The sequence below is a fragment of the Gymnogyps californianus genome, chromosome 24, assembly GCF_018139145.2.
Source record: "Gymnogyps californianus isolate 813 chromosome 24, ASM1813914v2, whole genome shotgun sequence".
Lineage (NCBI taxonomy): Eukaryota > Metazoa > Chordata > Aves > Accipitriformes > Cathartidae > Gymnogyps > Gymnogyps californianus.
In genome coordinates, this window is record NC_059494.1 from 2,770,097 (window position 1) to 2,798,083 (window position 27,987).

The 27,987-nt window shown below is 46.4% G+C and overlaps 1 protein-coding gene across 1 annotated transcript in view; it reads left to right on the forward strand.

The window, feature by feature from the left end:
• Positions 1–27,987, forward strand: part of PTPRS (protein tyrosine phosphatase receptor type S) — a 164,578-nt gene that overhangs the window by 69,258 nt on the left and 67,333 nt on the right. Inside the window, 3 exon segments of the mRNA XM_050910677.1 lie at positions 14,281–14,426; positions 15,381–15,522; positions 23,722–23,910. Of these exon segments, the coding sequence (XP_050766634.1) occupies positions 14,281–14,426; positions 15,381–15,522; positions 23,722–23,910 (477 nt within the window).

Below are 27,987 nucleotides of genomic sequence, written 5' to 3' on the forward strand. Positions count from 1 at the left end.
AGGGGATGCTGCAGAAAGGCTTTTTCCTCTTAGGGGGTGTGGGCTGGAGGGGTAGCAGAAGTTAAGGTGGGAACATATAGGAGGTTGTGTGGTCAGTTGGTAGGTGGTGGAGTTTCTGCTTGGTGTTGCACATTGTTCCCTCAGTGAGTAGAGTCTTAATGGTGTGCAAGAGGAGGCAGCATCTGAATCACATCCTCCCAGAAGGCAGAGATCCCTGCTTCCCTCCCCTGGATCCACTTGCTGCTTGTGTTCCCCACGCACCAGTTGCCTTTGTAGGCAAGGAGACACCTTGCTGTCCTTGTTTCTGAATTGCCCTTTCCTTTGCCGCCTTCTCCGTCTGCCAGCTGCGATCCAGCCTGCGGTTGCTGAGGGTTCTGGACTAGTTGTTGTCCCACTCAAGGACACCGAATTAAGCTTGTGTGTCACCTTGTTTAAGTGCCTGATTAAATTAAACCTTGACTGCCTGGATCAAGTGGTGTATCTTTTTTTCCCTTCTTTTTTTTTTTGGTCTTTTTCTTTTTTTTCTTTTTTTTTTTTTTTTTAAGATAACTCAAATTGGAAAGTTTGTGTCTTCTGTAGGACTGGAGAGGAAATAAATCATCTTTTGAAAGAGCTTCCTTGGGGGCAGGGAGGGCTGTCACCTCCCAGGTCTCAGCTGTGCCCCACACTGTGAATACGTATTAGATTGATCTCTGCTGAGGAGCACCTGGGGACAGCAGCAGCCGTGGGTGTTTGGGACCCAGTCATGGGTGTCTCCTGGTAAAGGATCTTTTCCAACCAGAGGTTCTTGCTGCTCAGCTTCATTAGATGGCTAAGTTAGGGGAAAAAGAGCATCTGTTTGTTGTGTAAACAAGTGGCTTGTGTGAAAATGTCATCGACATAGTATTAGTGATAGAGAAAATGTATGTCTGAGCCATACCTGAATGCCAAAACTAGGGCTTTTACTCTGTGTCAGGCTTTACCAGGAAGCCAACACTTACTTCTTTGTGACTTTCCCCTTTGGGTGTCCTTTTCACCCAGACAGTTCTTGCATGTGCTGCCAGGAAGGACAGGATCTTTCTGGTATCTCACCAAGACCCTGGGTCACATCAGCTTTTTCATCTGCCTGGCAGGGTCTGTGTGGTTGTGTCTTTTCAAGACCAACTAGATGTGAAACTCCTGGGTCACTAAAGGGAATCTGTGAGGGTATTCCCACCCTTTTTGTGGCCTGGCAAGCCCAATATTATTCTTAGAAGGCAAGCAGTGTTTTTCAAGGACGCCCGACCAGAAGAATGTCGTTCTTCAGTGTGCGTGGGATGGAATCTGGGCTCGAATTGGCCTGTGAGACACAATCTCTGAAGAACAGTTTTATTTACTCTGTGCCACTCTTCCCCTCCAGTCAAGGATGTTCTCTTGCAACATAATTGGTCCCAGTTCCCACCTTAGAAAGCTGTGATGTTCCCTGCACTGCAACTGCCTTTAATTTTTTGTTAAAGTTCATGAAAATAGTCACGTTTTATGCCATCTGCTGCATGTGGTGGAGCTAACCGTCATACGGGCTGTGGGCTGGGTACTGGAACAGGAGTCAGGAGCATCCTTGCTCTGTGACTGCACCTTCTGAACCCTCCTTCCCTCCTTTTGCTTGTCTAGATTGGCTTTTTTGAGCAAGGACTTCTCTTGCCATGTTGTTGTCCGGTGTAATTAGTCTCAGTCTTGGTTTGGGGTTCTCATACTGCAAACGCTAAATAGTCATGTTACGGTTTGGCAGAGGATCCGCCTGTTCCGTCCAAGGGCACAGCAGATAACAGCGTGACTATGGAAGAGATCACAGCTAACCTAGACCTGAAGATTGCCAGGAGAGAGCGTTATAAATATATTTTGGACGTCTACTGCTAAGACTTTGAAAGGGGATATTGCAATGTATGATTTAGTTGACATGAAGGAGTATGGGTTGACCTGTTTTCACAGTATCATTGCATAGAGAATTTTTAGCATGTCCCATCTTGCTTGTTGCAGACATGAAACATTGCTGTTTCATACGAGCGTGGTTAAAACAAATGCTGCTAGTTTCATCTGTAATGCATAGAATCATTTCTGTTTCCTTTTGAGGCCAAGAGGAAGAGCAAAGCTTTAAAAAAGAAAAAAATAAATAGAAGGAGCTGCAACTGGTTTAGCATTCAACAAAGTTTCTCTGAGTCCTCCAAACCTTTAATTGACTCAGGAGCATAAAATTGAGAAGGGGAGAGAGCGAGAGAGCGCACGGAGTGGCGCGAGCGATTTGAATAATTTATTGTCCTTTGAAGTTGCAAGAGAAATTTCAGCTGCCTTGGGGAGTAATTTCTCCCCATTCTGAAAGGGTTTCTCCTTATTTTAAACTCATTCAGAAGATGATAGTTTTGCATTTTCTGCATAATTAATGAGCATAAATCCCCCCCACTCTCACACAACCTCTAAAGAGTGGTGGGGTGATGAAACTTGGTGGTTTTTTTAATTAATAAAGTCAAATTAATTTGACTATGTTCTCTTCCTCCCTCATCTCCGTTAGAATTCGTGGATTTATTCATAAATCAGTCTGAGCATGCTGTTAAGAGTGCCGACACTTACAAATCTTTAGCCTGGACTTTGATTTGTTTGAATGAATTTCTAAACAGACAATGTAGGTTTTTTTCAGTTCAGCTATTAAAGATCACCTTGAAACTGGCTCTCATGTGATCACCCAGTGAGCCAGCAAGATCCTTCAGCTCTTGTGTTTCTTGTCTGTCTGCGTGGGTAGGATCTGTTTGGCTTTGAGGGCTTTCTCTGTGTGGTTTTTTCCCTCTATGAATGCTATGATATTCTCCTTTCCTTATAAGATCTGCTAATTGTGGTTAATTCCAGTAGCTGCCACTTGAGGGACTGCCTTCACCTGAAAGGGGAAGAAGGCATCTTCTGCCCTGGTGCCTGGAAGAGCAGCATTACAGCCTTCTGATAAGAAGCCATCCCTTGCATCTCTTGGCAGGTGTCAAACACGAACAGAAACCTGTTCCACTTAAAAAAAAAAGAAGCTCACCTTCCTCAATCACAGTCTTTTGATAGAAGAATTTAAGGGGTCCTTGCTGCTGCTTTTCCATGTTTCCATTTCTCTCTCCCTCACGTGTTGCACTGTTTTTCTGGCTCACTGAATCTCTAGTTATCCCAAAACTGAATTTGTTAAGTTGCCACTGCTGTCAGTTCTCAGCACTGTTGTTGGATTCTCCCTTTTTTTTCTTCTTTTGTGTTGATGTGCCCACTACGAATCTGAATGATGAGTATTGTGGTTCAGAGACAGAAATTGTAATGACTCATGTGGTAGGAGTCGAAGTTCATGATTGTTAAAGGTTGTGTTCATCCATTAGTCATGGCTTTATTAGGTTTTAGTGTCTTGTTTTCAAGATCTCACATCTTCAGCTCCCTTGACATCCCAGTTGCAATACTGATAGGCACTACAAGCTCACAATGTACTGTTAAGACCCAAGGTAAGGTGTTTCAAGCTTGTATACTCAGAATCTCCTTTTGTTCCATGGAAAATGTGGGCTGAAGTGTCTTACCACAGGTCGGATAGGGATGATGTACCAAGCTTTTGAAAATGCCCAAAATTCTGTGCTCTAGGAATTGTACCTTGCCCTTTTCCTGTAGATCAGGAGACTTCCTCTTGCCTGAAAGAAAGAAGCAGACAACAGCTAGTAAGTGGAAGTAATATAGCTTTTATTTACAGGAGTAAAAGAGCAGAGTTCTATCAGACAATATTTTATTTATCTGGTGTGCCTTTCGTCTCCAAATGATCCCTACATGCATGTATTAGCTAGCGAATCTTGATTGGGATCATTCGTCTACTGTAGTGCTGCAGCCCCTTTTGAGCTGGCAGTGCAAGGCAGGGGACCTAGCTATATGTTTACATTTTGCAAAAGTCTTTGTCATACCACTAAACCAAGGATCAAAACTGATCTCCCTGATCACATCCTTGGGGCTTCCAGCACTGCGCTTTCTCTGAAAGACCATGAGATGCAGAAGCTTGTAGCAGTTTGTTTTCCCCATTGCTGCTGACTCTGCTGTCACTTTTCAGTGGCTCAGGACCTCTGCTGGGCTATATTAAGATGGCGTGGCCCCCCGGGAGTTGGGATCCTTGCTCATTAAGCTTTTTCTACTTTCAGGCTTGTCCCATAGGAGTTTTTCATGTTCTGATATCCCCCATAGACTCTGATTCTTTAGTGACTCAAACAGAGCAACAGAAGTTGAGTAAAGAGCCAAGTCCTTTCTAGCTGTGTCTTTTCTAGGTAGGGGGTGAATCGAGCTTCTCCAGGATGCCAGTATCAATGACATGGCTGGAGTAGAAGCTGTCCTAGCAACATGGCAAGGGGAGGGAGAGCTCCCTGCCTTAAGCTTCTGATTGCAAACAATCTGGGATTGCTGTCATGACATTGATGGACAAGGGGCCCTCATTAAGTTGCCAGGATAGCTCCTTGGATTTCTTGCTCTTGCTCTGCTCTGGGTTATTATGCCTTGTTATAGGACTTGTGGACAAATACGGAATGAGATGTTGTTACAGTTGATTGAAAGCATTTGTGTACCCCCAGGGTCCTGGCCTGCCACGTTGCTGAGGCTGCATGTGCTCCTGTGCTTGCTGGCCCTTCAGCGGCTGATCCCAGGGCTGCCATCTTACATGACAGCATTGCTTGTCTGCTTCAGCTCTTGCTGGTCGCAAGGAGCAACTTTCTTCCTGGCATTGTGTTGTAGTGCCAGAAGGTGAATGACAATCCTGGCCAGAGGTCCATCTGCATTAGCACCTACTTGCTCCTTTGCCCCTCAGTTTGATTTGTACTGGGGAGGGAGGGTGGAACGGCCCTGTGCTGGGTGCAGGCAGTGAGCAGAGAGAGAAGCAGTTAGTACACCTGAAGCGCTCTCCATCTGAATTGGTTAGAGAGGGGAGATGAGGAAACTGAAGCATGGGGAGAGGATATTTGTGGAGTGAGGCCACAGAATGCATTGAAAAGCAAACTCAGTCTTTTATCTTCTAGTTCACATTCCTCATGTGCATTACTCCATATGCTGCTAAATGCTGCCTCTTTTCCATCCTTTCTTGCGTTATGTGCAAAGTCCCGTTCTGATGCTGGGCACCAGCTGCCTGACACGTCTGCTGTCCTTTACTGCCAAAATACAGATCCCTTCACCCTCAATGTTAATCCCTTATTTCTCATTCATTAAACTGAAGTCCACATGGTGCTCCGGGCTTCCACCATGCCACAGCTCTCACAGGATGGGTAGTCTCTGGTGTGTGCAGGCTATGTTGTATGAGGGATCAGATACTAGTTTTCTGTGTTAGCGAGGGAGGGAAGAAGAAGGTCAAGAATACTATCCCACTCCCTGTAGAACAGGGTCAGCTCTCTGTCCTGTCCTGTAGAGCACCTTGCATTCTGTATATGTGTATCATTACAATGTGCCCTATACGTTTGCATAAATCACAGCTGGAAAAATGTTTTCCTTGGCTATATTAGGGTGCCAGTCGCTAGGGCTGGGACTGATCTGTAGCAGTAACAAATACCCTTTGTGCTATGGAGAGAGGTGGATCTGTTCCATACATATGGATGTATGATGGTAGCCTGGAAAAGTCATGCTGAAACTGGATGACTTCAAACTAGCTGCTGTTCCCATGCGATAAGGCATGGTCCCATCCCTGAAAACTAGCAGTTTAAATAGACCAGAAGGAAGGATTATGCTTCCCCTCCAGCAGGCAGGATAACGTGGTTTTTCTCACCTAGGGTGTCAGAACTAGGAATAGATCTTTGGTAGCCTCAGTCTCATCCTGCCTCCACTGCTGCAGGCTCGTACCTCCTCTTCCAAAGGGTCTGTATTTGAGTGCATTGCAACTAGGAGCCTGAAGGCTGTATGGATGTGCCAGATCCACAGAATTACAAGCCTCACGGCAAGAACAGCTTGGCATGGTGCTAGCTATGAAGGGTCTGCTGCTTAATCCTGGCTGAGGGGAACGGTGGGAGCTGGCAGCACAGGCAGGCGTCAGAAAGGAGCGGATGTTGGGGTGGTTGGACAGCCAGTGTAGTAAAGGTGCACGAAATGAGATCTTGATCTTTCTCACCCATTCTCTGCTTATGTTAAATCCTGTGCTGGGTTGCATCCTTCACTGCTGTCCTTCCTTCTCTGGGACCTTGCAAGAAAGGAGAGGGAGTAAACTTTCAAGTGACATTCCCCCGTGTCCAACAGGGGAAAAGCCTGCATTCACCTGTGTATAGCTCAGCTTTTGAGTCGGGTACGGGCTGTGGTGGATCAGCAGCAGGGGAATAGGAAGGTGGAAGTATTTCAGTTCTAAAGAAACGCCCTCGATCTTTTTTTACCCTCCTTTCCCCAACCTTGCCAGTCCCGTCTCCCTGAAGGGAGCCAAGTAGCTGCTGACAGTAAGAGGAAGTCTCTGTCTGAAGCCTATAATTATCCTGTCTGCCTTCCCAGAAAAGGCCAGTTGGGGAGCGAGCGTGCTTCTGTTTCATGGACCAGCCCTGCGTTCTACTGCCTCCCCAATTACTGCTTAATGGACTTTTTATGATGATAAGACGACTGGGTTGGGGAGAAGTTATTGACGGGGAAATGGAATATAATTCACTCCCTGTTTGTTTGTTCTGTCAGAAAACCCTCATTTTAATCTTATTTGTAAGGCACTGAGAAACAGCCCTTGGGGGAAAAAAGTGCAAAATCTGTCAGTAAACCCCTGAATTTCAAGGGGACCAGAGTCTCTACAGGACCTCTCCAAGGGGTGTTTTTAATCTTGTTGAGTGTCTCCATAGAGACCCTCCCCGCAGCCTGCATCAGTCCTGCTCCCAGTTTGCAGCTCTCACTCCTCTCACGAAGAAAAATGTAAATTATGGAGCCATCTTTCTTGCCTCTACCCCTCTTGCAAGCTCCCCCACTCCCTAATGCCGCTGCTTTGAAATATGTACCCATTCCAAACATCGCATTCTTGCTCCCCACTCTCCATCTGTCTCAAATTTGGCTGCTCTCTCCTGTTTTCATCTGCTCCATGGTTTGTCTCCTCTGTCTAATCTTCACTTTCTTGTTCTTGCTCTGAACACCTCCCTCCTCTCCATCTTGCTCCAGTTCTCTTGCATTTTCCCTGTTGATCTCTTCTCTCCTTATCCCCACTTATTTTCCCATCCTTTCTACCCTCTGCTCCCCTCTTTAGCTCCCCCATTCATTGGTGTGACAAAGCTGTTCCTCTGCTCCTCCGGCCGTGCCTCCCAGGCTGTCCCCAGCTGCTCAGCACTCCCATCCCGATCCCTCAAATGTAGGGCATGCATCTGCTGCATGCAAGCAGACCGCAGCGGCACATGTGTGTAAAACACATTTCCTAAACCAGCAAACAAACACTCAGTGCATGGCCAGACCCGGATCTCACGTTCCTGGAGAGGTTTTTAGGAGGGGAGATGAAAGCACTACCACCCAGGGCTGTAGTTGGGGGAGTACCTTGTGCTCCTTCTCCGATTGTGAGCCTGTCAGCAGTTGTGGAAAACAGAGATGGAGTTTCACTAGCTCAGGAGAAGGTTTTAGCCCAAAAACCAAAGGGAAGGGGGAGGAGGAAGAGGGGGAGAAGAGAGGGGTTTAACCCTTCGCATGCCAGTGAGAATGCCATGGGATTCCTTCCTGGTTGCTCTTGAAGTTAGCGAGGGATGAGAAACAAGGAAGAGAGATGTCCCCGTTCAAGCTAACATGACCTGGTTGTTGGGAGATTGCAAAGCTTTTGTCTGGCTTTTGTTTTTTATCATCTTCTCCCACCAAGAAGTACATGTGGAAGAAGGTCTCCGAGTTCTGTCTCTAGTGATTTTTTTTTTTTTCCCCCGGTTATTTTCTTTTGTTTGTATTACAGTATTTAGAGGCTCTAGTTGTGTGCAATACCACCTAGGGTGTTGAGTGCTGAACAGATCTGTTCTGAGACCATCCTTCGCTCCAAATTGCTTGTAGTGTCTAGACCAAGGCAGGCAGGCAGGCAGGTGTGAGAAATGAGGATTGTCACCTCCACGCTACGTGTGGCAGACTGAGGTGTGGGGAAGGGTGAGTGCCCAAGGTCAGCTGAATTTGCATCAGAGCCAGAGATCTGAATCCTGATTACGGGAATCATCTGGAGCCTGGAAGAGCAGATTGGGGTGTGCTAATGCTAACAGCGAAATAACATGGACCATGAATGGCTTAATGGTCTCATCTTTTACCTTTGTTCTTGAAAGGTAGAGGTACATACATGTGTGTGTATATATATGCACAAAAAAGGGTGAATTTTGATCTGATCAGTATTTTTGAGCTAGGGTAAAGGTTGTCGTTGGCTAACGTGCCCTGAATCTCTCTTGTAGTGTGGGCACGCTCTCATGGTGGGCAGCTCCACAGGGAAATGTCAGGCTCAGCACCACGGGGCTGTTTGTTGAAGGTCGGCCGGGAACAGTGGGCAAAAGGACGGCTGCTGTATGCGTTTAGGAAGGCTATGATAAGCCGGCCAAATGGCGAGAAAATGGCCTGCCTGCTGTGCTCTTGCTTTTGCTTTAGTTTCTGTGGCGGGTCTCAGGTACAGCAGGTACAGTGGGTACAGCGGAGACCCCTCTCCATTCCCCAGGGTGGGGATAATGAGTGTTTATTCACCAGCGAAGACGGAGCTGTAACCCGGCGCTTTGTGTGCCGGCGCCGTGGGTCAGTGGGACCGGCGCGTGGGCCTCCACCAGAGTGCTGACAGCAGGGACCGGGGGCACAAAAAATGGAAGCAAAACCTTTTAAAATACGCGTTTTGTCGCTGGCTTTCTTTTGTCTCCATGGATTGCTGCCGCTGTGGGCGAGGGGCCCTTTCAGCTAGGCTCACGCTGCTCTCTGTGCTGGGGCCAGATGAAAGAATAAGTGGTTTGTCTTTATTTGCGGTCCATTGTCGAGGCGCTTTCCTGGGGGTGACAGGAGGGGGCTGCAGAAGGGGGGGTGTTAAGCACAGAGGTGAATTTTGCCATCTAAAATCAGCACCACATCCCCGCTGTGGGGCTGGAGATGAGGGGAGAGAGCTGGCAGGGGGGTCAGGAGGAAGCAGAGATGTGGAGGCACCTCTCTGCAGCCCCCTCAGGGAGAGCCTGCGGGGTGGAGGGACAGCTTACACACACACTGCCCATTCCGTCCCAAAGCTGGGGCAAATAATAGATAGTAATGTGGTCAGGGACCATCCTCTGGCCGTTCCCTTGGTGCCTGTGGGGCGAGACAGGCCTGTTACTATGGCGGTGGTGCCTCCAGGCCTCCCCTGTGGGGAGTGGGTGGAAGGGGACATGGTGGACATGTTGTCTCTCACCCTGTGGGAGCAGCTTTCTGCCTCAGACGTGCCCTACAGCTGGCAGGGAGGAGCAGCTTAGGTCACAGCTGGGTCTCCCAGCCATTTTGGCAGCAAAGTGTGTGGGGTCTTCTCTTCCCCTATGGCGGAGAGGTGGAGGGCTGCGTGCTGCCGGCTGGTCCCGTGCCTGTCGGGACTGAGGGTTTCACCTCAGGAGCTTCACAGGGTAGGGCAGGTTCTGGCTGTGTATGCATGGGCTCATGCAGCCCAGGCTGGAGGGGCAGGAGGCTGTCTTCAGTCTGCTTTTGTTGGCCAACACCATACATTTCCCAGATTGTCCTGTATTCCTGAGCCAGCACCAAGGCGTTTTGGCTGAGGGCGGCTGGGAGGATGTCAGGGTATTGATCTGGCAGGCTGGCACAAAATGCTTCGAGAATCAGTTTTGTCTCAGAAAGGCCCAGGGAAGTCAATATTTCCCCACCGGGACCTGCCTCTCTCCTTCCCCCTGTTCAGGCTGACTCTGATTGACCTTCCCTGAAACTACCTGGAGAGCTGGGAAGTGGGCTGGCGGCTGCCATACTGGTTTTACACAGCCCTCTGCACCGCCAGGGCTTCATTCGACTGCCTTAGCTGAGCCGCTGCAAGTTTTCCCCTCAGCTTTTCAGGCTGTCTCTCCCATTTTGTGGCTGGAGCATACTGGGGTAGAATGGAGAAAGCTGCTCCTACCCTGTGGTGTGGTCTGCGAGGCTAAATGCATCCCCAACCTCCTTGTCCCTCCATAAACCCACCTGCAGTGCTGGCAGGAGGGCAGCCGGCTCAGTCTGGAGACCAGGCTTACGGGAGGCAAGGGAGAAGGAGCCGTGGTGCACATTCATAACTGTGCTTTTTCTTTTTTCTCCCCCGCAACACCCCGCTCCCCTTCAGCTGTCAGCTCAGATATGTTAAGCCCGTTTGTGCTCCTGCCTCTCTCCCACCCCTCAAACCACCTCTGGGTTCTCCATCCCTTTCTCTGTCTTTGGCTTTTGATGTTTCAGACAAGCATATGGTGGCCGGCCTGTCTCCCTCGCTCCTCGTCCATCACCCGCTATTCACCATGGCAGCAGTTCCTGAGGGACATTTGGGTTTAAAGGGTGAGATGTCCTCTCCTTTTCCCCACTCCTACATCTTTCAAGCTTCCTTGCTGTAAAGCTTCTCAGACTGTTTTGTCATGTGTGTATCATTAACAGGGAGATGGTTTTTTTTTTACATGGCTGCATTTGAAGAACTTTTTCTGCTTTGGTGTCACATGAAAGAAGGAAGGAAGGAGAGGTGAGGCAGCAGCATTTCCCTCTTCTGTGAGGGAAGCTGCCTTGGTGTGCAGCCCTTGTACGTGGGCCAATGTCATACCGTGCTCCTCTAGCACGTGTGCCTTGGGGATGAGTAGGAGACCCCACCGTTATCACCTCGCAGCTTCTTCTCAAAGTCTGTGTTAGAATTCACAAAATCCCAGCAGCAAATGTGCGTCATGTCCCTTCTGAACAGATGCCGGCACCGCCCATGTTGCTCTAGGCCTGTGCTTTGGCGAGTGAAGCCAAGTGGAGGTTGTCTGCATAGGGGTGACTGGGAGGGTGAGCGCAGGGTCCCATCAGCTGCCCTCGACAGCACTCAGGGACACAGGGCAGGAGCAGAGCTGTCTGGAAGGGGTGGCAGAGGTTAGGTCAGAGGGCAGACAGTGTGTGTGCTGATCGTCTTTGCGGATGCAATTACAGAGCACGGGATGGATGGTAAGTATGTGTCTCTTCCTTACAGTCTGTGGCAACTATCCAGCGTGTCGCTTGCCCCAGCTGTTGCTTTTGGGAAGTGCGTAGGCGGTGGGCAGGAGTGAAAGGTTCAGTTTGACTTGATGGCTTTCCATTAAGCTGTAGAGAAGAATCACAGGTACACAGCAGCCATCCGGTCTTTTCAACCTTCTCTCCAGAGACCCAGACCCCGCAGGAAGCCTCTCGTAGTAGGAAAATTCTTTTAAGCTCCAGGTTTTTCCATTCCTGTTTTGATACTGCAAAAAAACAGGTTCTGCTACTTTGCAAGCAGAGAAAGGGGAAAAAGAAAAATCTCTTGTGACCAGTGGACCTAGGTGGAACTCAGACTGAGTCTTTCCAAGGCTGACTTGTTCTCAGCTCTCCGTGAGGGAAGATTGGTGAAGTGATATAAAATCTCCTGGATTGCAAGTATGTCATCTGGAAAATGCCTGTCTCTGATTTTTATTTAAAACTGAGGTCCTGCAATCTTAGCAAATGAGGGGAAACACATAAGCCCCTCTGAGTGGGCTGATAGTGTTTTACTTTCACATGGCACCTTGTTCCAGCTTTTGGAGGCTTTCAAAGCGATTTGCGGAGCTGAAGACTGAATTCTAACTGCATGTTTCACTGCAAGCTGGACCTGGCACGGCAGAGCTGTGGCAGTCTTACACAGCACGTAGGAATTTGTTTCAGCTTTGTATCATCACCACCTTGCCTGCGATAGCACTGGCTTTCTCTTTCCCAGAGGGGAGAGGGTTGTTCTAGGATTGCCGTGGGCTGGAGTGACAAGTGCGGCAGTGACTAGGGGTGCATAGGTGGAGAGTGCGATGGGTGATTTGACAGGGGGGGAAGAATCAAAGTCTGGAGCTCAGAGGCTTGGGCAATTTTAAGATCAACAGTTTAGCTTTGATTTTCACTGATTTTCCAAGTAAGTAGCAAAATCTAATAGATTGTTTGATAGGGATTTGTGTTTGGTTTCTTTTCTTTTGTCTCTTGCTGTCTAAGAGTGAGTTTGTCGTAAGCAGTTCGGCATTGCAGTGAGCTCAGGAAAGCAGTGTTCACAGAGTAACTCACCTTCCCCATTACCACATCCTGAGTCAATGCAGGTCCCCCAAAAGGGATGCTGAGCAATGATTCCAAGTTCACTATTTTTTGGAGCACCATCCGTTTCTTCAGGACAGAAATAGAACCTTATTTTTCTCCTCAGCTGTACTCTCATCGTACTGCTTGCACCCATTTAAATGTATATGTGACATTAAGGATTATTAGGGGCTTTTATTTTAGGAAATGAACTTGCATCAATAAAGTGTTCTTAAAAGCCTTGGATGTTTTTGGCTGTACCTTCAGAATTGACTTCTGCAAACTCTTCAGATGCTGAACTGAGGAGAAGAGAGGAAGGAAGTCAGGTTGCGGGCAGAGTGAGCATTTATATTTTAGCCTGAAGAAAATTTTGGTTTTGCCTTTCTCAGATGGAAGACAGATTCCCCAGTGCCAGTACCTCCAGTGGGACTTGCTTGATAACCTTTAGCTGTAACATTGCAAAGAAGACTCTGACCTCTAAATATAGATTTGGATATTTATAAATCTGATGCTTTGTACACACAGCATTTGGTGGGACGTAAACAGCTCCAACAAATTGTATTTACCTCCAGCATGGAAACAAATGCTTGATTGCATCACATGAGCTTGCTCAGTGGCTTTTATTTATATACTGCTGGCCACACCAGGCAGGGAAGGGGGGAATGCTTTCTTTTTTCTTTCGACCCCTAAAAGACCCTGGAGACTTGTCTCTACCTACCATTTGCTCTCTTCTTAAGCTCTTTGGTAGGCTGTTTACATCTTATTTTATAGACTCTGAGTATGTACATATAAATATACACATTTCAGAGTCATGTGGTCTGCTTTTCTCAAGAACAACAGACGGCAACTTTATGATCTGAGTGATTTTATTTGAACACAGCTGTGGCCTTGTGATTTAAATATTTCAATAAATTTTAAACTAACTAGATGGGAGGAAACTGTACAGGGAAAACAGGTTAGAGCACGGAAGGAGGATTCCCTGAGGGCAGAGGCAATATGGGCTCTGCCCAAACACTCCTGGCCTTGTCTTCCTCTCATCAGAAGGCCCTTGACACCTTCCTTGGTCAGAAAGCCCATCCCAGCATCCTCTCCCCTCCTTGCAGAGGTGCTCTTGAAGGCAGTCAGACATGGATGGAAATCAGTAGCAGGGGGTGAGGGAGAGGTGCTGCGAGCTCAAGTGTTGTTCACTTGGGTCCAGGCTGGCTGAAATGCAGCCCCAGGCTCTGAATGTGTTTGTTCAGGCATCACTACACCTTTGAGCATCTGGTTTTGAGAGGAGTTTGAGGAGCTTTTGGCTTCTTCCTTCAGCAGTGTGAATTTCTTGGTTTTCTCGGATGTCTCATGATGAGAAGGGGGAGAAGACGGGAAGGGGGAACTGCAGTAGCAGACTGCAGACTTGGCTTGCCGTGCTCTTGGTCTTGACAACTGGATTGTTTTGAAATGATCACGACTTTAGTTTGTTGGGCTGTATCCTATCAACTTGCCTGTTCCGAAGGATGGTGTGCCTGTTGCTGTATAAATGTACCAGTGAGGGCCAGAGGAAAGATTTGCAGATGAAAACAGAGGTACTACAAGCCAAGGAGGTTTCACATCCTAAAGCCACTGGCATCAGCCTGTTTCACACCATCCTCAAGATCTCTATGTGCCAAGTTCCTGCTCCATTTATTCCATGGTCTTTCTCCTACCTTTTACCCTTGCATTGGCTGTGTTCCTATAAATGTCTTCCATTCCTTTGTGTTTTGTTCATCCGCTAGGATCTGGGGAGTACAATCCAGTGTTTCTAGATGTTGTTTTCAGCTCTACCAGCTTTTGGTGATGATCATTAGATGGGCTTTGCAAGGGCAGTTTCCCCTGTGCAAAAGAGTTTAAAAGTCCACTTTTCAGAAGTAAAAGAGGCTTTGCAACATCATCACATTGAAATCTCTTTGTAGCATCAGACCCTTAATCATTTTGTGCTATAGGTTCTTCAAATGTAAAATGGAGGTAAAGACTGTTTGTTCCTAAAAGGCCAAGAGGTTTAATTTCATCTGGGATCATTAGAGAATAGCAGTGATAATGCCACTATTAATTACAAACTGTGTTTATTAGAGTTTGTCTCTCCTTGTGCCAATGATGATATTTCTTTTTTTCTTAAAGGTCCCCCTGTGTTCATTAAAAAGCCTGTGGACCAAATTGGTGTGTCAGGAGGGGTGGCCTCCTTCGTATGCCAAGCGACTGGAGACCCAAAGCCACGGGTCACCTGGAACAAGAAAGGGAAGAAAGTGAACTCTCAGAGGTTTGAGGTAAGAGATGTCCTTGAAATCTGTGTCTATGTATGTAAAAGAGAGAGAGACCGACACAAAGCAGCTAGTGCTCTTCTTTGGCCATTCTCAGACCTGATAATAAAGGGAGGTTTGGAAGGGGAGGAGTTTTAACAGCAGAAGGAGTGAAATGCAAGCACTTGGCCATGTCAACAGCTGGATTTGTTCCAAAGCAAGAGAGAACTTGGCTCACGTTATTGGAGTTTTTTCTTTTGTTTTGTTGGGTTTTTCCCCCTCCTCGGATATAATATAAAGCTGCCTTCTTCCTTCCCTAAGGAACCCAACTAAGCTGGTACTTCTGCAGCTCTGTAAATGCACCTTTCATACCCATCCATGGCTCATTATTTTAACCCTGGGACAGCCTGGAGTAAATGTTACAGTTGTTGGCACCCAGACCCAAGCAATTGGCATTGTTTAGATAGAAATGAGAGTGGAGGAACAAGGACTAGGAGGTCATCCTGTGGAATTTGCTGTGGGACTCAGCCCTGCCAGGCAGCTGTGTGCTGAGAGGAGCTTTGTGGTGTCAGCTGCCCATGCAGATGGAGGAACAAGGCGAGGGTTCGTTTTTATTTTGTTTTCACTTGGTCTGTTTCCTCCTCCTTCATCATAGTTGTACTCTGAACACCCACCCCACACACACCGTCACCATGGCTCATTCTTTCAGAGCATTTGAGATGTACATAGCAGTTTCGGTGGGTCAGTGGTCAGAGACAGGGTTTGGCATGTGACAGTTCTCTGTCACCTTGAGGTCAGTGGAGAGACAAGTTGACCATGTTGGTTATGTGTAGGGGGTTGTGGGGCAGCTGCTGAAGTATGTTTGTGAGTGTGCGTGCTTGTATATATGCTGGTGCCTCCTTTAGAAGCAGGAATGAACCCTCTACTTGCAACTGAAGGAGGCTTACTATGTGTGTCTGTCTCTCTCCCTTTATCCCCCAGACAATTGAATTTGATGAAAGTGCAGGTGCTGTTTTGAGGATCCAGCCGCTCCGGACTCCGCGGGATGAGAACATTTATGAGTGTGTTGCTCAAAACCCTCATGGGGAGGTCACCGTCCATGCCAAGCTCACCGTCCTCCGAGGTAAAGAGCATGCCTGCCTGCCATGTGTCAGTGTCACAGGGGAGAAGGGACCCTTCAGCTTCTCCCTTCCTTCAGATGAATGGGAAGGCTGTTAAAAAAATGTGTGACCAAGGCACAAAGTCATCCATTTTTTTGGTGTGTTCTGACCTGTCAGATCTGTCTGCTGTTACTACCCCAGAGAGTCATAAAATTGCAATGTAAGAAACCAAGCTAAAACTGGACCACTTTAGGACATTTGACTGGATGATGTGCTGAGGTTCCTTCCAGCCTGAATTATCCTATGACTCTATGATCTTCCCTCCCCTCCAATAAAAATTCCTTCCCCAGGTTTATGAGCAGCACCAGAAACTCCTCATCATTCTCCTCAGAAATGTGGCACCGTTCATCCAGACACCCAAGAAAACCTTCTTCACTGAGGAATCACTTAATGGGCTGAGGTTAACATGATTATGCATCTGCATGGGCTTTCACGCAGTTGGTAGCAATGCCAGCCTCTTCCCTTGTACAAGATACCTATTTTGCCCTTCTGGGCATCTTCCCTCTTTCCAGAGGTCCTGTGCTCCATGCACTCTCCAAGAAAACAGTTCCCCTCTCCATTTTGTTCTGGTTCTTTTTTTCACTTGTCCCCGCTATAGAGGATGTTTACATGGATGCCTCCTTCATGTCATCTGTTTGAAATATGCTCCCTGAACTTAATATGAAGGAGGGAACAATATGCTATTGCTGTGGATGCCTCTGGATGTTTACTGTTATTACCCCAGACATCTGTAAAATCGCTGTGTGAAACACTAAGCTGGGCTGCTTGCTAAAACTGACCCATTTTAGGGGAAAAGATGCGTGGTGTTCTCTGTTCAAACCACAGGACACCGTGCAAGTGATCCTGGCAGAAAGGGTGTGGTGGGTAACTGCCTGAGAGCTCCTGAAGGGAGTTTCGCTTGGGAGCATTGGCTATTGATGAAGCCATCAGCAGGAGGTGCTATAGAAAAGCAATGGGCTTTTGAATGGGGGTACTTGCAGTAAGAGCCATTATTTCTGCAGTGGGCATGACTAACAACAGTTTTAAGTGCTCCAAGCAGTGTGTGATCTGCATAAGGCCAAGTGGTAGCTCTGCCTGTATGCCAGTTGCTTTTTCTTCAGCAATTTCAGTGTTCTCTCCAAGAGCATCTTAAATCCTTTTGTTTGAACAGACAGTGAGCACATCCTTAATAGTGCAGAGTGAAATTTGTGTGCAAATCCTGAACGTACAGCAGTAAATAAAGACCAGACATAAAGAGCACATAGCAAAGCCCTTGACCTCCCCTTGTAGCATGGAATATCCCTTCTGCTGCCCACCTGGCAGGCACTGTGTTGTGAAGATGCTGGATGCCTTTGAGCATGCGGGCCCATGGTCCAGTCACGCCTGACAGATTTGTGTAGGTGCACTTAAATCTTTGTGTAGCTCCTTTGCCTGGCATGGCATTTAACCTTCTGTTAGCAGTATGTGGTGGGATGTATCTGTCAGGAGATTGGAACAGCGCTTTATGACAAGAGTGTGTCTAGCTGTGGTTATCCCAGAGGGCTGGGAGCCTTATTCTTCACACTTATTCCCATATATTCCTTGGAAGCTGTGACAGTTTGGGAGAAGTGCCCCTGCAATCATATTCGTAAGTTTCTACCCCTTGAATTTAGCTACGAGCAGTGGCAAGAGAGGAGGTTGTCCTCCAGCTGCTGCCCTCACAAATCCTCTGGATTCTCACAGCATTTTTAAGGCACTCTCCACCAAAAGAAAGCTGCAATGTATGGGAAATGACGAGCTGAGCTCAGTGACTGTCCTTAGGGACCAGGGTTCTTTGTAGATGTCTTTTTGCAGCTCTTCCTTCCGGTATCAGCATCATACACTTGTCAACTAGAGAGACAGATGACAGAACAGGAGCTACATCTCCCCACTGCCTGACTAATTACGCACTTTGCTGATCCCACCAGAACATTATTACTGTGTGTTTTGCTCCTGTGTTGTGCTGCTTTCACAAGCGCTCCTATTCTGTTTGCCTAATAGGACCTTGTTCGGTAGCTTTGTTAACTGACTGTGCAAGAACAGCGAGGGTACCCAGTTCATGAAATTTGGGGGAGCAGTAATTAGCTGCAGGCCTGGGCCAAGATGTTGTTGAAGAGCATCAAGGAAGCAGTTTTTATAGCATACCCTCCCCTGCCCTGCTCAGTTGGAGTTATTCCATCCTTAATCTTTCCTTGGCTTTCACACAGCAAAGATTGTCTCCTCTTTATCCGCATTTTTAAGTGCTGGGAAAGTTAAAAGGACCAAGCACAAATCCACTAATCTCCACAATGACAAAGTTAGCATGCTGGCGTCTATTCCTCTCTTTTTCCTCCCCACTTCTGCATTCACCCACTCTCCTGTTCGTCTTTTTTCTATCTTTCCTTGCAAGGCCTCCTCCTCCTTTCCATCTTTCTTCTCCCGCTTTCAGAACTAATGCTTAGCATAAAGATGGGGGCTGCTGCACAGCTTGGAGATGAATGTGAGCTGTCATTTGCAGAAGCTGTTACCTTGGCATGCTGTGGAGTGTGGAAACCTGGGCCCCAGCTGTTACAAGCTTTGTAGGATGGGCTTTGTAGTAATTCTGCAGCCTGTTGGCTGTGCTGTTGTAATCACAGTTAGACATACATGTGTGTGCCTTCACGCTATACACATGCATGAACAGTTAGAGGATTTCCTCAACACCAATGCAGACAGTCTCACGAACAGAAGAGAAAAAAATACATTCTTCCTTACGAGATGCAGCTGCTGGAGGGATTGAGAGTAAACCCCTTTTTGCTTGTGCACATGACGACTCCTGGATCAGACCCTGATAGAAATCCACATGCGTTCCCTTAAAAACAGGAAGCTGCAGAAGAGGAAACCTTTGGGAGCTTCTGAGAAGCAGAGCTTGTGATGGACACCGTTCAACTTATACAAAGTCTCTTAACACCAGCTCTGCTGGCTTGTTTGTCCTTCCTGCTCTGCTTCTCAAGGGATCTCAGTTTTGATAGGGCTGTGGAGACTTGCTGTTCTTTCCACAGCTGGCTAGACATAGTGCCTGCAAACCTGATTCCTACAGAGCCCGAAGAAAAGGAAACAAAGTGGTTTTGGGAAGAATTTTCCAGTTATTGTTGACGCAAGCTGCTGTCATTTTTCATTATAACTTAGGCAGAAAGGAAGCTAGTTGGTACAGGCACCCCAGCTCCCAGTTGGTATAGTTTCTCTAAGCTCCACACTCCCAGGAAAGATAGACATATTTTTTATCATTATTATTATTGCTTCCTGTGTACAGATTATACTTTCCCTCCACTTCTTTAGTAGCCTGAGACAGAGATTCTCATGCTGCGAAGGATTGTCCTATGCTGTCAGCAGCTGAGCGGGCTGAGAGTACAGGGGAGCCTTGCTGCAACTTTCTGCCTGCATTGCCTCCGCTGCTGGGAGGCACAAGCTGGATTTCAGGCAGGGGCCAGACTGGCTTAGTTCTTTGCTCTGTTGAAGCTGATAGAGTTCCATGGAGGTTACCCTTTGTGAGTCGTTAGTAAATGCAACATGATCCCATAAAAAGCAGTGCTTGGTCCAGTTAAATGTAATGGAACAAAATTTACTGTGCCATGATATATCACTCGCTGCATACTGGCCAATGCTGTCTTTTCCTGATGATTACTGCACTCTGTAAAATTGAAGAAAACTGGCTATTAGACATGTAAGACCTGTGGTACTTACTACTGGAGTATCATTCAGGCTGCTATGGACAGACTTTCAGAACTTCTTTTTCTAGTGATTCCCTGTTGATTTCTTTTTATGAAGCGTTCATACATTTCTCTAGCAATTCTGGCCTGAAATTTTCCTCGCACATTTCCTACCCCAAGAGGACATCTGGTGTGGGCATGTATAAAGTTCTAGCAAGATCCCTGCTGTTTTGTTGTTTTTTGTAATTGTTGGCTTTAGATCAGCGAAAGGTAAACAAAAATCGGTTCTAGAAGCTCAGCAGAAAGCATCAAGTCCCCCGGGAGCACATCTTAAAGAGAAGCTGGCCCCTCTGAAACGTTACCTTGCCACTTGAAAAACTCTTGGCACTCTTTCTTCAAACTTGACTTGTTTTGCTTTTCTTGTAGTGACCTGAAAATCAGGCAGCGTTGAAAGCAGATTAGTTCTGTAGCTCATGAATAATGTCAGGGTGATTTTTAACTCAGATGCCTTTATAAGGAGGTACATAGAGATACATTAGTGTAGGGAAGACAGTGTATTACCTGCACTGTTACAGGGTCCAACGCACAACTCTAAGTGTGTATTTATTGTCTATAGGCCTGCAAATTTTTAATAACATTGTTAGGGTATTGCTATTTTCATAGTAAAACTTTCAGATCAAAATAAACGTAATCAACAGACAGAGCATGTTACTGAGACTCCTTCATGTATTAAAATTGTCTTTGGGTGTGAAATAACGGTTAACTAAGACATCCACATTGCTGGAAATGACTTCTTGATGTAATTTCACAAGGCGCATAATGCCAGGATACCTGTTGGGGAGGGGACAGCTGTAAGTGTTCATGAACTTAATGAAAAGAACAGGGATAAGTTTCAGGAGTGCTGGATTTTGATCCTCATTCTGCTTAAAACTAGTATCACTCAGGCTGCTTCATCTCTGTGTTCTTGGTTCTTCCACCCTGAAGTGAGGATAGTTGACTGCTTAGAGACCAGCCAGCATCCATGAGCTGGGTCGCATATCTCCAGAGAAGAGCGAAAAATTACTCCTCCTCTTCACTTCAGCAGCATCCTCATTGTGGCTTTCTGCATTCAATACATAGTGCGTCTGTACGTGCTCACACCCTCCTTCTCCTCTAAATTATTAAACAACTGTGCACACCCTGCGGGAAAATGAGCAGCAGCAACACCCGCTTTATCTTTCTTTATCATCCTCATTTCCAGCACAGCTAATTATCTAAACACAGAGCTGCCACCTTCTAGAGCGACAAGGAGACAGCAAGCACCGGTGTTTCCCTTCACTGTAGCTGGCGACCCTTGCTTTTTCTGTCTGACCGTGTGTGTGTGTCAGTGCATGCGCCCACGTTGGTTCGAGGCATGTCCCCCAGCACAGAGCATGTCCTCTGGTAGAATTTATTATAAATGAACGCTGAAGTGCTCTTCTCTCCCTGCCTCCCTCCATCCTTCCTCCCCTATTCTTTCTCACCCTACTTTGTTCAATGGCCTTGAGGTAATTCACAAGCTTTTCATCGGGGGGGCCTTTAAACAACTCAGTCTAAGAGCAGGTATGAACAGGGTGTTTGGGATGCTCTGTTAATATGGCAAGTGCAACACGTGAAAACATTTGCCTGCGTAAGCTAGCATGATTTTCAACAACAGGGAGCTGCCCAGATGTGCCCTTGAAGCATCTTCAGCTTGCGTCTTGGTTCTTTTGTTCTTGCAGTTGCCTGGGCTGCTTTTAGAAAGAGAGTTCACAGTCCAAACCGTTCCTTATTTATTTATTTGGTAACAGGTTTGGGGTGGTGTTTGGGGATTGATGGGGAGGGTGGCAGGGCATGTGTGTGCATGTCTTGTGGGGATTGAGTTGAGGTTGTAATTGCATTATTACAGGGGAATCCAATTGTTAAGGGCTGAAGGCAGTTTCACTTTCCTGGCAGGAAGGAAATCTGAGCACTTGAATCAGTGCAATATGTGATGTTCAGAGATGCTTCCTCCACTGATCTGATCCTCAAATCTGATCACGCATCTAGTCGCAGTTGTTTTAATTAAACTCAGAGGAATTCTGCACATTGTGCTGCAAGATTAACATTTTTGTTTAATTAGAAACACTCAGTAATAATAGTTGTACCAGGCCTCCCCCAACACACACACGTGCACACACACACACACACACGCGTGCACCCTGCCAGTGAAGAGGGTTATTCTCTCTGTGGGTTAATTGGTTCATGAAATTAACGGACGCGGGTTTGAGCCAGGTGGAGTAGCATCACCAGGGAGCAGGATAAAAGCAGTAATCAATAATGATGTCATCTGCAGCCAATGCGGCAGCAGCTCCGCGGCTCCTTAGCAACACACCACCGCCTGGTTAAATAGTAGAAGGGAAGAGAAGACGTTAAAAGCCTGACTGAAAGCTGTGCAAAGGCAAAGCAATTCCCAGGGCCCCTCTGTCCTGAGCTCACTCTTGGGGGGGCTGGGGTTTTGCAGCACATGTGATCTGCAAGAGCACACACTGTTTGGAGACTCCTACAGTGCCCAAGCACAGCCTGGTGAACTGAGAACTCAAAGGTTTGGTTCAGTCCCTAGTTAAAGATGTTTATGTTTCTAATTTAGAATGCAATATCCTGCTTTAGAGGTGCTTCAGATGCACCGAAATGACTATGCCTTTATACAACTGTAAGTTTGTCCATACTAGGAGATCTGTATTACTTTAGCAGTTATAAAATGGTACGTGTTTTTGTTTGTGGTCAGATTCCTTTGATATATGAGGAGAGGTGTGGTTAATACATTTCACTCTCCAGTGAGTCACAATAGATCCTTTATAACTCTCCAGCAATGGTCAGAGGAAGGAAACAATGCACATTTTTAAACACACAATTGAGGCATTTAAACCCTTTTCTTCTCTGCAGTAGCTGTGCGCTGCTAATAACAGTATTAGACAAGAGTTTCTAGACCTCGGGTATCAGAGCACCGCACAAACCTTTAGCTCTGCCTTCATGATTTCATAGATTTTTAGAAGTTGATTGTGAGGCACAGCAGTGTGGAGTAGCTCTCACCCAAATCATGTGTGTCTGGAGCTTGCACAGAATAGTACTGGGATCTGGCGATTCTGCTTTGCTCTTACAGGAAAAGGCACCCACCATAGCAAGGCCACTGGGTTTCTCTCTTGTTCCACCATCTCTGGGTTCAGCCATACGTACTTTGGCTCCATTCCTCCTGATATATAATGTGCTGGCAGTAGGCAATGAGCTGCTCTTGTGTTTGCGGTTGGCAGGGATGTTTCCCAACCAAGGCAAGGGTTTCCAGCCCATCTCTGCTGCCACTGTGGGAGCTCCCATTGGTTTCAGTGCTGATTGTGATGTATGATACTTTTTTAGAAATTCCACCTTTTAAAAATCCTTTGTTATTTCCCTTCTGTTCCCTCACCTGCTTTTGGGATGGATTCAATGCCATAGATTCGCGAGGCTGTGATTCCTCAACATGCCTCATTTGAAATGATGGAGAATCCCTATAAAGTCTCACCCTGGTGCCCGCATCCTCCTTCCAGGCTGCCCTCCCCCAAAGACTGATTTTCTGGGGGGAAAAAAATGGCATGTTCCTGAGCTGTATCAGCCAGCATAAGACAGCTCTCTTCCATGTGAGTTAGGAGGTCGTGACAAAGATTATGGGGGAAGCACTGGGGTTTTGTATTAGTTATCACAAATTAGTCAGCATCGGTTAGGATTGCCCTCCTCACCCTCATTAGTGAAGGCAAAGGCAAGATTGAGAGGAAGCAGGAAGCTCAGTTGAGCCTGTCTTCTAGGTGCTGGTGCCACGTCCTTCTTCTTCTAGGGCAGCAGCACTCTGAATTAATAAATCTAAAAATCGCACCCTGTCTGACAGCACTTGGCTTAGTGTTGTTATGTGTGTCCCCTCTGGTAACTACAGCTGGATGATATTTTCCTCTCCTTTCTCTCCTAGTTTCCACTGTGTCTTTGACAGGCCTTTTCACATAGTCGCTTTCATTATTTCTCCTGCGCAGTTTGTTTCGTACTGTGGGGTTTGGAGGGGGAAGATGAACTGCTCCTTTTAAATGTGACTGTGTAGACTGTACTCTGCAGTGCAGGGATCTTTGCCATATGTGTGCACAGCTTCTGCTGTAAAAACGAGTAAGTGCGAGTCACTTACCTGACAGAGGGATTCAGTGCAAGACCTGGAGAAACTTTGAAGTGACTGCTCCCATGCCTCAAAGGGTTTTAATGGATTGCATTTAAATGTAGAATCTTCTTGTGGGACTTAGAATAGTCAAACGAAATGGACAAGCTGGTAAATTTTACTGTATAATGTGTTTTCACAAACCATCTCTGGACCATTTACTGTAGCCTTGTTTTAAATGGCATTGCAGAGAGTACTGGGCAGCCAGTCTGCCTTGGTGCTTTCTTCGGTGTAGCTGCCCCGGTGCCTAGTACGTGTTTAACCGCTCTTCCTTTGTTCTCTACCACCAGAGGACCAGTTACCTCCCGGCTTCCCAAACATTGATATGGGGCCCCAGCTGAAAGTGGTGGAGCGGACACGAACGGCCACAATGCTCTGTGCAGCCAGTGGGAACCCAGACCCAGAGATCACTTGGTTTAAAGATTTCCTGCCTGTCGACCCCAGCGCGAGCAATGGGAGAATAAAACAACTAAGATCAGGTAAGGTCTCTGTGTGAGACTAGAGGAATTGAGACCTAGATAGAGACGTGAAGAGACTGCTCAGAGGTTTCTGAAGCAGAAGAGAGGGCTGATAGACATGGGCACCACTGGTGTGGATTGGGGCATTAGCTTTTCTTTGGTTTTGGGACTCACGTTCTTACCCAGAGGGTGGTCGGAGCATTTTCCCCTCCAACTGGTCCTCCTGGCCTTCCTTACTGCCTAGTTGACATAAAGGGAATCACAGCCGGGAAGCTGGTTCCCGTCCAGGAGTCACTGTAACTAGTTCGCTGGCTAATGGTACTCTTGCAGCTCAGGGGAAACTGAGGACTGGATGGGGGCTGAGGGTTTCCTCCTCAGACCAAGAACTGGGTAAAGAAGAAAGAACCGCTATGGCAGACATGGCTTTTTAGGCCACACATACCTGGTATAGGGTCCACAGCTCAGGGACCGGACCCTCTTACTGTTGAAACATAATCCTGTTGGTGTAAACTGAGCCTCTCAAAGCTGGTGTTGAAGAACAGCTCTGGCAGGATCTCTCCAGCATCAAGTCCCTGCAGTCATTGCTGGAGGGCAGTTGTGAGCATTCTGGAGTGACCCCTGGGTGCTCAGTGGCACTGCCCGTGGCGTGGATCTCCGTGAACAGATGTACCCCAGCTCTGTGGCTCTTGTCAGTTTTCCGTCTTTCCCCATCTGCTTGTCCATCTGTCTCTTTTGTTTGTTTTATGTTTGTTGTTTTGTGTGTGTGTCAACGTGACATCTCTTAATATTCACATTTCAGGAGCTGTTTTTATACTTGTTAAATCTTCCAGTTCACTGTGTGAGAATGTGTGTATGTGTGCAAAGAGAGCACAGGTGTATTTATTTTTTAATACTACTGATAAAGCACTTCCATTGATAGCTGCAAAAAACAAGCTTTGGAAGTTTTACCTTTTGACAAAAACTAACCGGAGAAATAATCCTTTTCAAATACTGCTTGGACTGACTGCTTTGACCCAGCCTAGAGAAGACGCGTCTGTGTCGTTGGACCTAGCAAGCCCTAGCGTCACTTCAGCTACTCAGAACATTCCTTTGGCCAAGCGAGATGGAGCATTTTCAAGAGTCTTTTTTGGCAAAAGAATGGCATTGTTGTAGGCAAAGGGAAAGCAGAGGCTTCTGTGAAGCAACTGGGGTTGCTCTGTTCATATTAGATGTTTTACAAGTCAGCCAGTCAAGTGATAGCCGACTACTTCTGCCCAGACCTCTGCTGGCTCTGAACAAATCAGTTCTGACTACTGTAATGCTGGATCCCAACATCAGAGAATGTAACCGCCTGGTTTTTCTCTTGCCTTGTTTGCAAAGATTCTGTATAAAGATTTTTAGTTCTGTGGGCCACCAGTGGAAAAGGTTCAGTATAGTTCCAGTTCAGTGTAGCTTTTATACACCTGCATAAATGCATCCTTATTCAGTGAAGCAAACTTACAAGCAGATACTTAAACTGCTTTGTTGAATTAGAATGGATTGTTGAATCCCACAAACACAGATGAGATTGACCTCCCTGTTTTATCGTAACAGCTGAGGCAAATGCAAATAAAAAAAAAATCACTCAGCATAAATAATGAGAGGTAAACTAGAATTATATCATGCTCTGTGACCATGATCTGAAGTGTGAGTAATACACAGGCAGATTATTTTTAATACATTCATCATCTTGCTAGAATGCCTTTATACTCTTTAACTGGGTTTGATGTGGTGTTTTCTTTAAAGCCACCTGAGTGCTGCATTTTTATTCCAGTGAATTGGTTAGCCTCAGAGTGAACTCTGGGCCTTTCTGATAAATCAGAAGATACCTGCTGAGAATTAATCTCATTTACAGCTGCTTTGAATTAGTAAACTGATGAAACCCTGAAGCATCCCTGTTGGCCTTAGGGGCGGAAACCTGTTGCTTGTGTGAAAGGGAGTGCAGATTCCTGGACAGTCAGGACTCTGATTTCATCTACTTTTATGGCCTTTCAAAACTTGCGTGTTCTGTGATGCAAAGGCCTGTGAAAGTGCAAAATATATTAACATTAGGGTCATCTGTACTGTGTTAGTATTTTGGTCAGTGGAAAGGAGTTGTTTTAAGACCGAGGCAGAGCAGATTCAAGTGTGTATTTGTAACCTGAGTGTGATGTGCCAGGCGATGCCTGTTTGAGCGCTGATGATGCAAGTGCTGCTGAAGTCAGAACTTCATTTAATACATTTATCTTTCCAGAAAACAAACTTTGCTGCCAGAAGTGTGGCACTAGCACACTTTAGGGCATTGGATGCTTCAGGACACTGCTTGATGAGCTTCAGTGTCTTTCACCCACAGGTCATCAGTATGACTCCAGCCCAGCTTCTTGGGGATTAACAATTAGACCCAACTAATGGGTGTTTGACAAGCCCTCTGTGAATAGGAGTGCAGGGAGGAGGAGTGACCCTGGTACTAAATCACAACTTCATCGCTGCACTTCGTGGTAACAGATTTAGCATAGGAGCCAGTGACTGTGTTGTCTCTGAAGACTTATCTGTGCGTTGCTCCCTGAGGGAGACTGGGACAGGCTGAGAGAGCAGCAGGACAGGACAGTCATCCAGATTCTGCCCTGGAGATGAAGTCGTCAGGATATCAGCCATGCTGCTTTATTACGGAGAGTGTTAAGAACTGAATTTATATCAATATATGAATTAGTGGCAAACATGCAAATTAGCTCATTAAAAGGTACAAGTGAAATGTCATACACAGAGCTCTGTAAAATTGGGTAGCCGTGTCTAGATTTGGTTCTCATTTATATTAAAACCGAATGTTTCGCTGGCAATGTAAATGGACCTCCGAAACCATGGTCATTATATTCACATCATCCCCGGGACCCATTTATATTATGGGTCTTCAATATAATTGAGAAGCAGGTGGTATGTCATTAACCATAGTGGCTTTTCTCCATCCAGTATTTCCTCTTCTCTTTTCCATCTCCAGATAAACTTTCCAAGCAATTGGAAATCTTTTAATGCTTAGAGGTTTTGACTGAATGAAAAGCTGAACTGTCAGTCAAAGGAGAATGGGAAGAACCTCTGTCTAGGCTCCTGCTTCCCTTAGACGTACATGAACATGTCAGCCTTAGAGACCCAGGTTGTTTAAGAGTTTACGTGGTCTTGGTGGTGGAAGAGAAATGGATATTTCTGCTTAACCCCGACGCAAGCAGTCTCAGGACATTTAAAATAGAAGCCAATGTCCTTTGCTCAGCCGTGCCACCTAGGGGGGATAACAGGAGGCAGCCTGCAGCCACCTCCTTACATCGTAGAAACACTAAAACCTTTTGTGTCTTGTGTGTGTCTTCTGTTTTGTAAATAACTGTCTATAACAAACTTATTTTTCTTCTTTTTTTCCCCCACTTTTTTTAACATTCAGAGACCTTTGGTAAGTTTGTTCAATTAAAAAAAAAAATCAAACCAAAAAACCCCAAACCTGCTAATGTCCAGATTTGTAACCCTTGCCCTTTAAACTAATTCCTTTGTAACAGCTTCTTGAGAGGCATGCTGTGCATTTCTTCTACTAACTCTTTCAGTAGGGATATTCTGCCCTCTTAATGAATTTCTGCAGGGGTATTGCAGGCTACAAAAAGAATAATAATCATCCTAATTAATAGATCTGTATAAAGAGATAACAGCTAAATATGAACCTCCTAACATTGGATAGATTTTTTTTTTTGTATCTTAGCAACAGTTGTCCTGTAATTCCCCAATTACACAATAGCTTGTACCCTGGAACTGTGATAATTGTGTTCACACCTGCAGGAGGTCTTGGAGTTTCACATCTAACAGGGTTATTGGCATTTTCAGAAGGCAGAGGTGGGAGTGCGGCATTTTCAAATTGAAGCTGTAAATCACAGGTCATCGGCTATGGGAAAGGGTTGAGCAAAGGAAAAGCACCCCCCCACCCCCCCCCACCCCAGATCGTCTCTGTCCCTTGATGAGCCAGGAGCCTGTCTGCAGAACTCACGTCACATTTCCTCCGTGTGCCAAGTCCCCTTTTGTTATAGAGATGTAGCAATTGCAGCTGTCAGCCAGGATCTGGCATTTTAA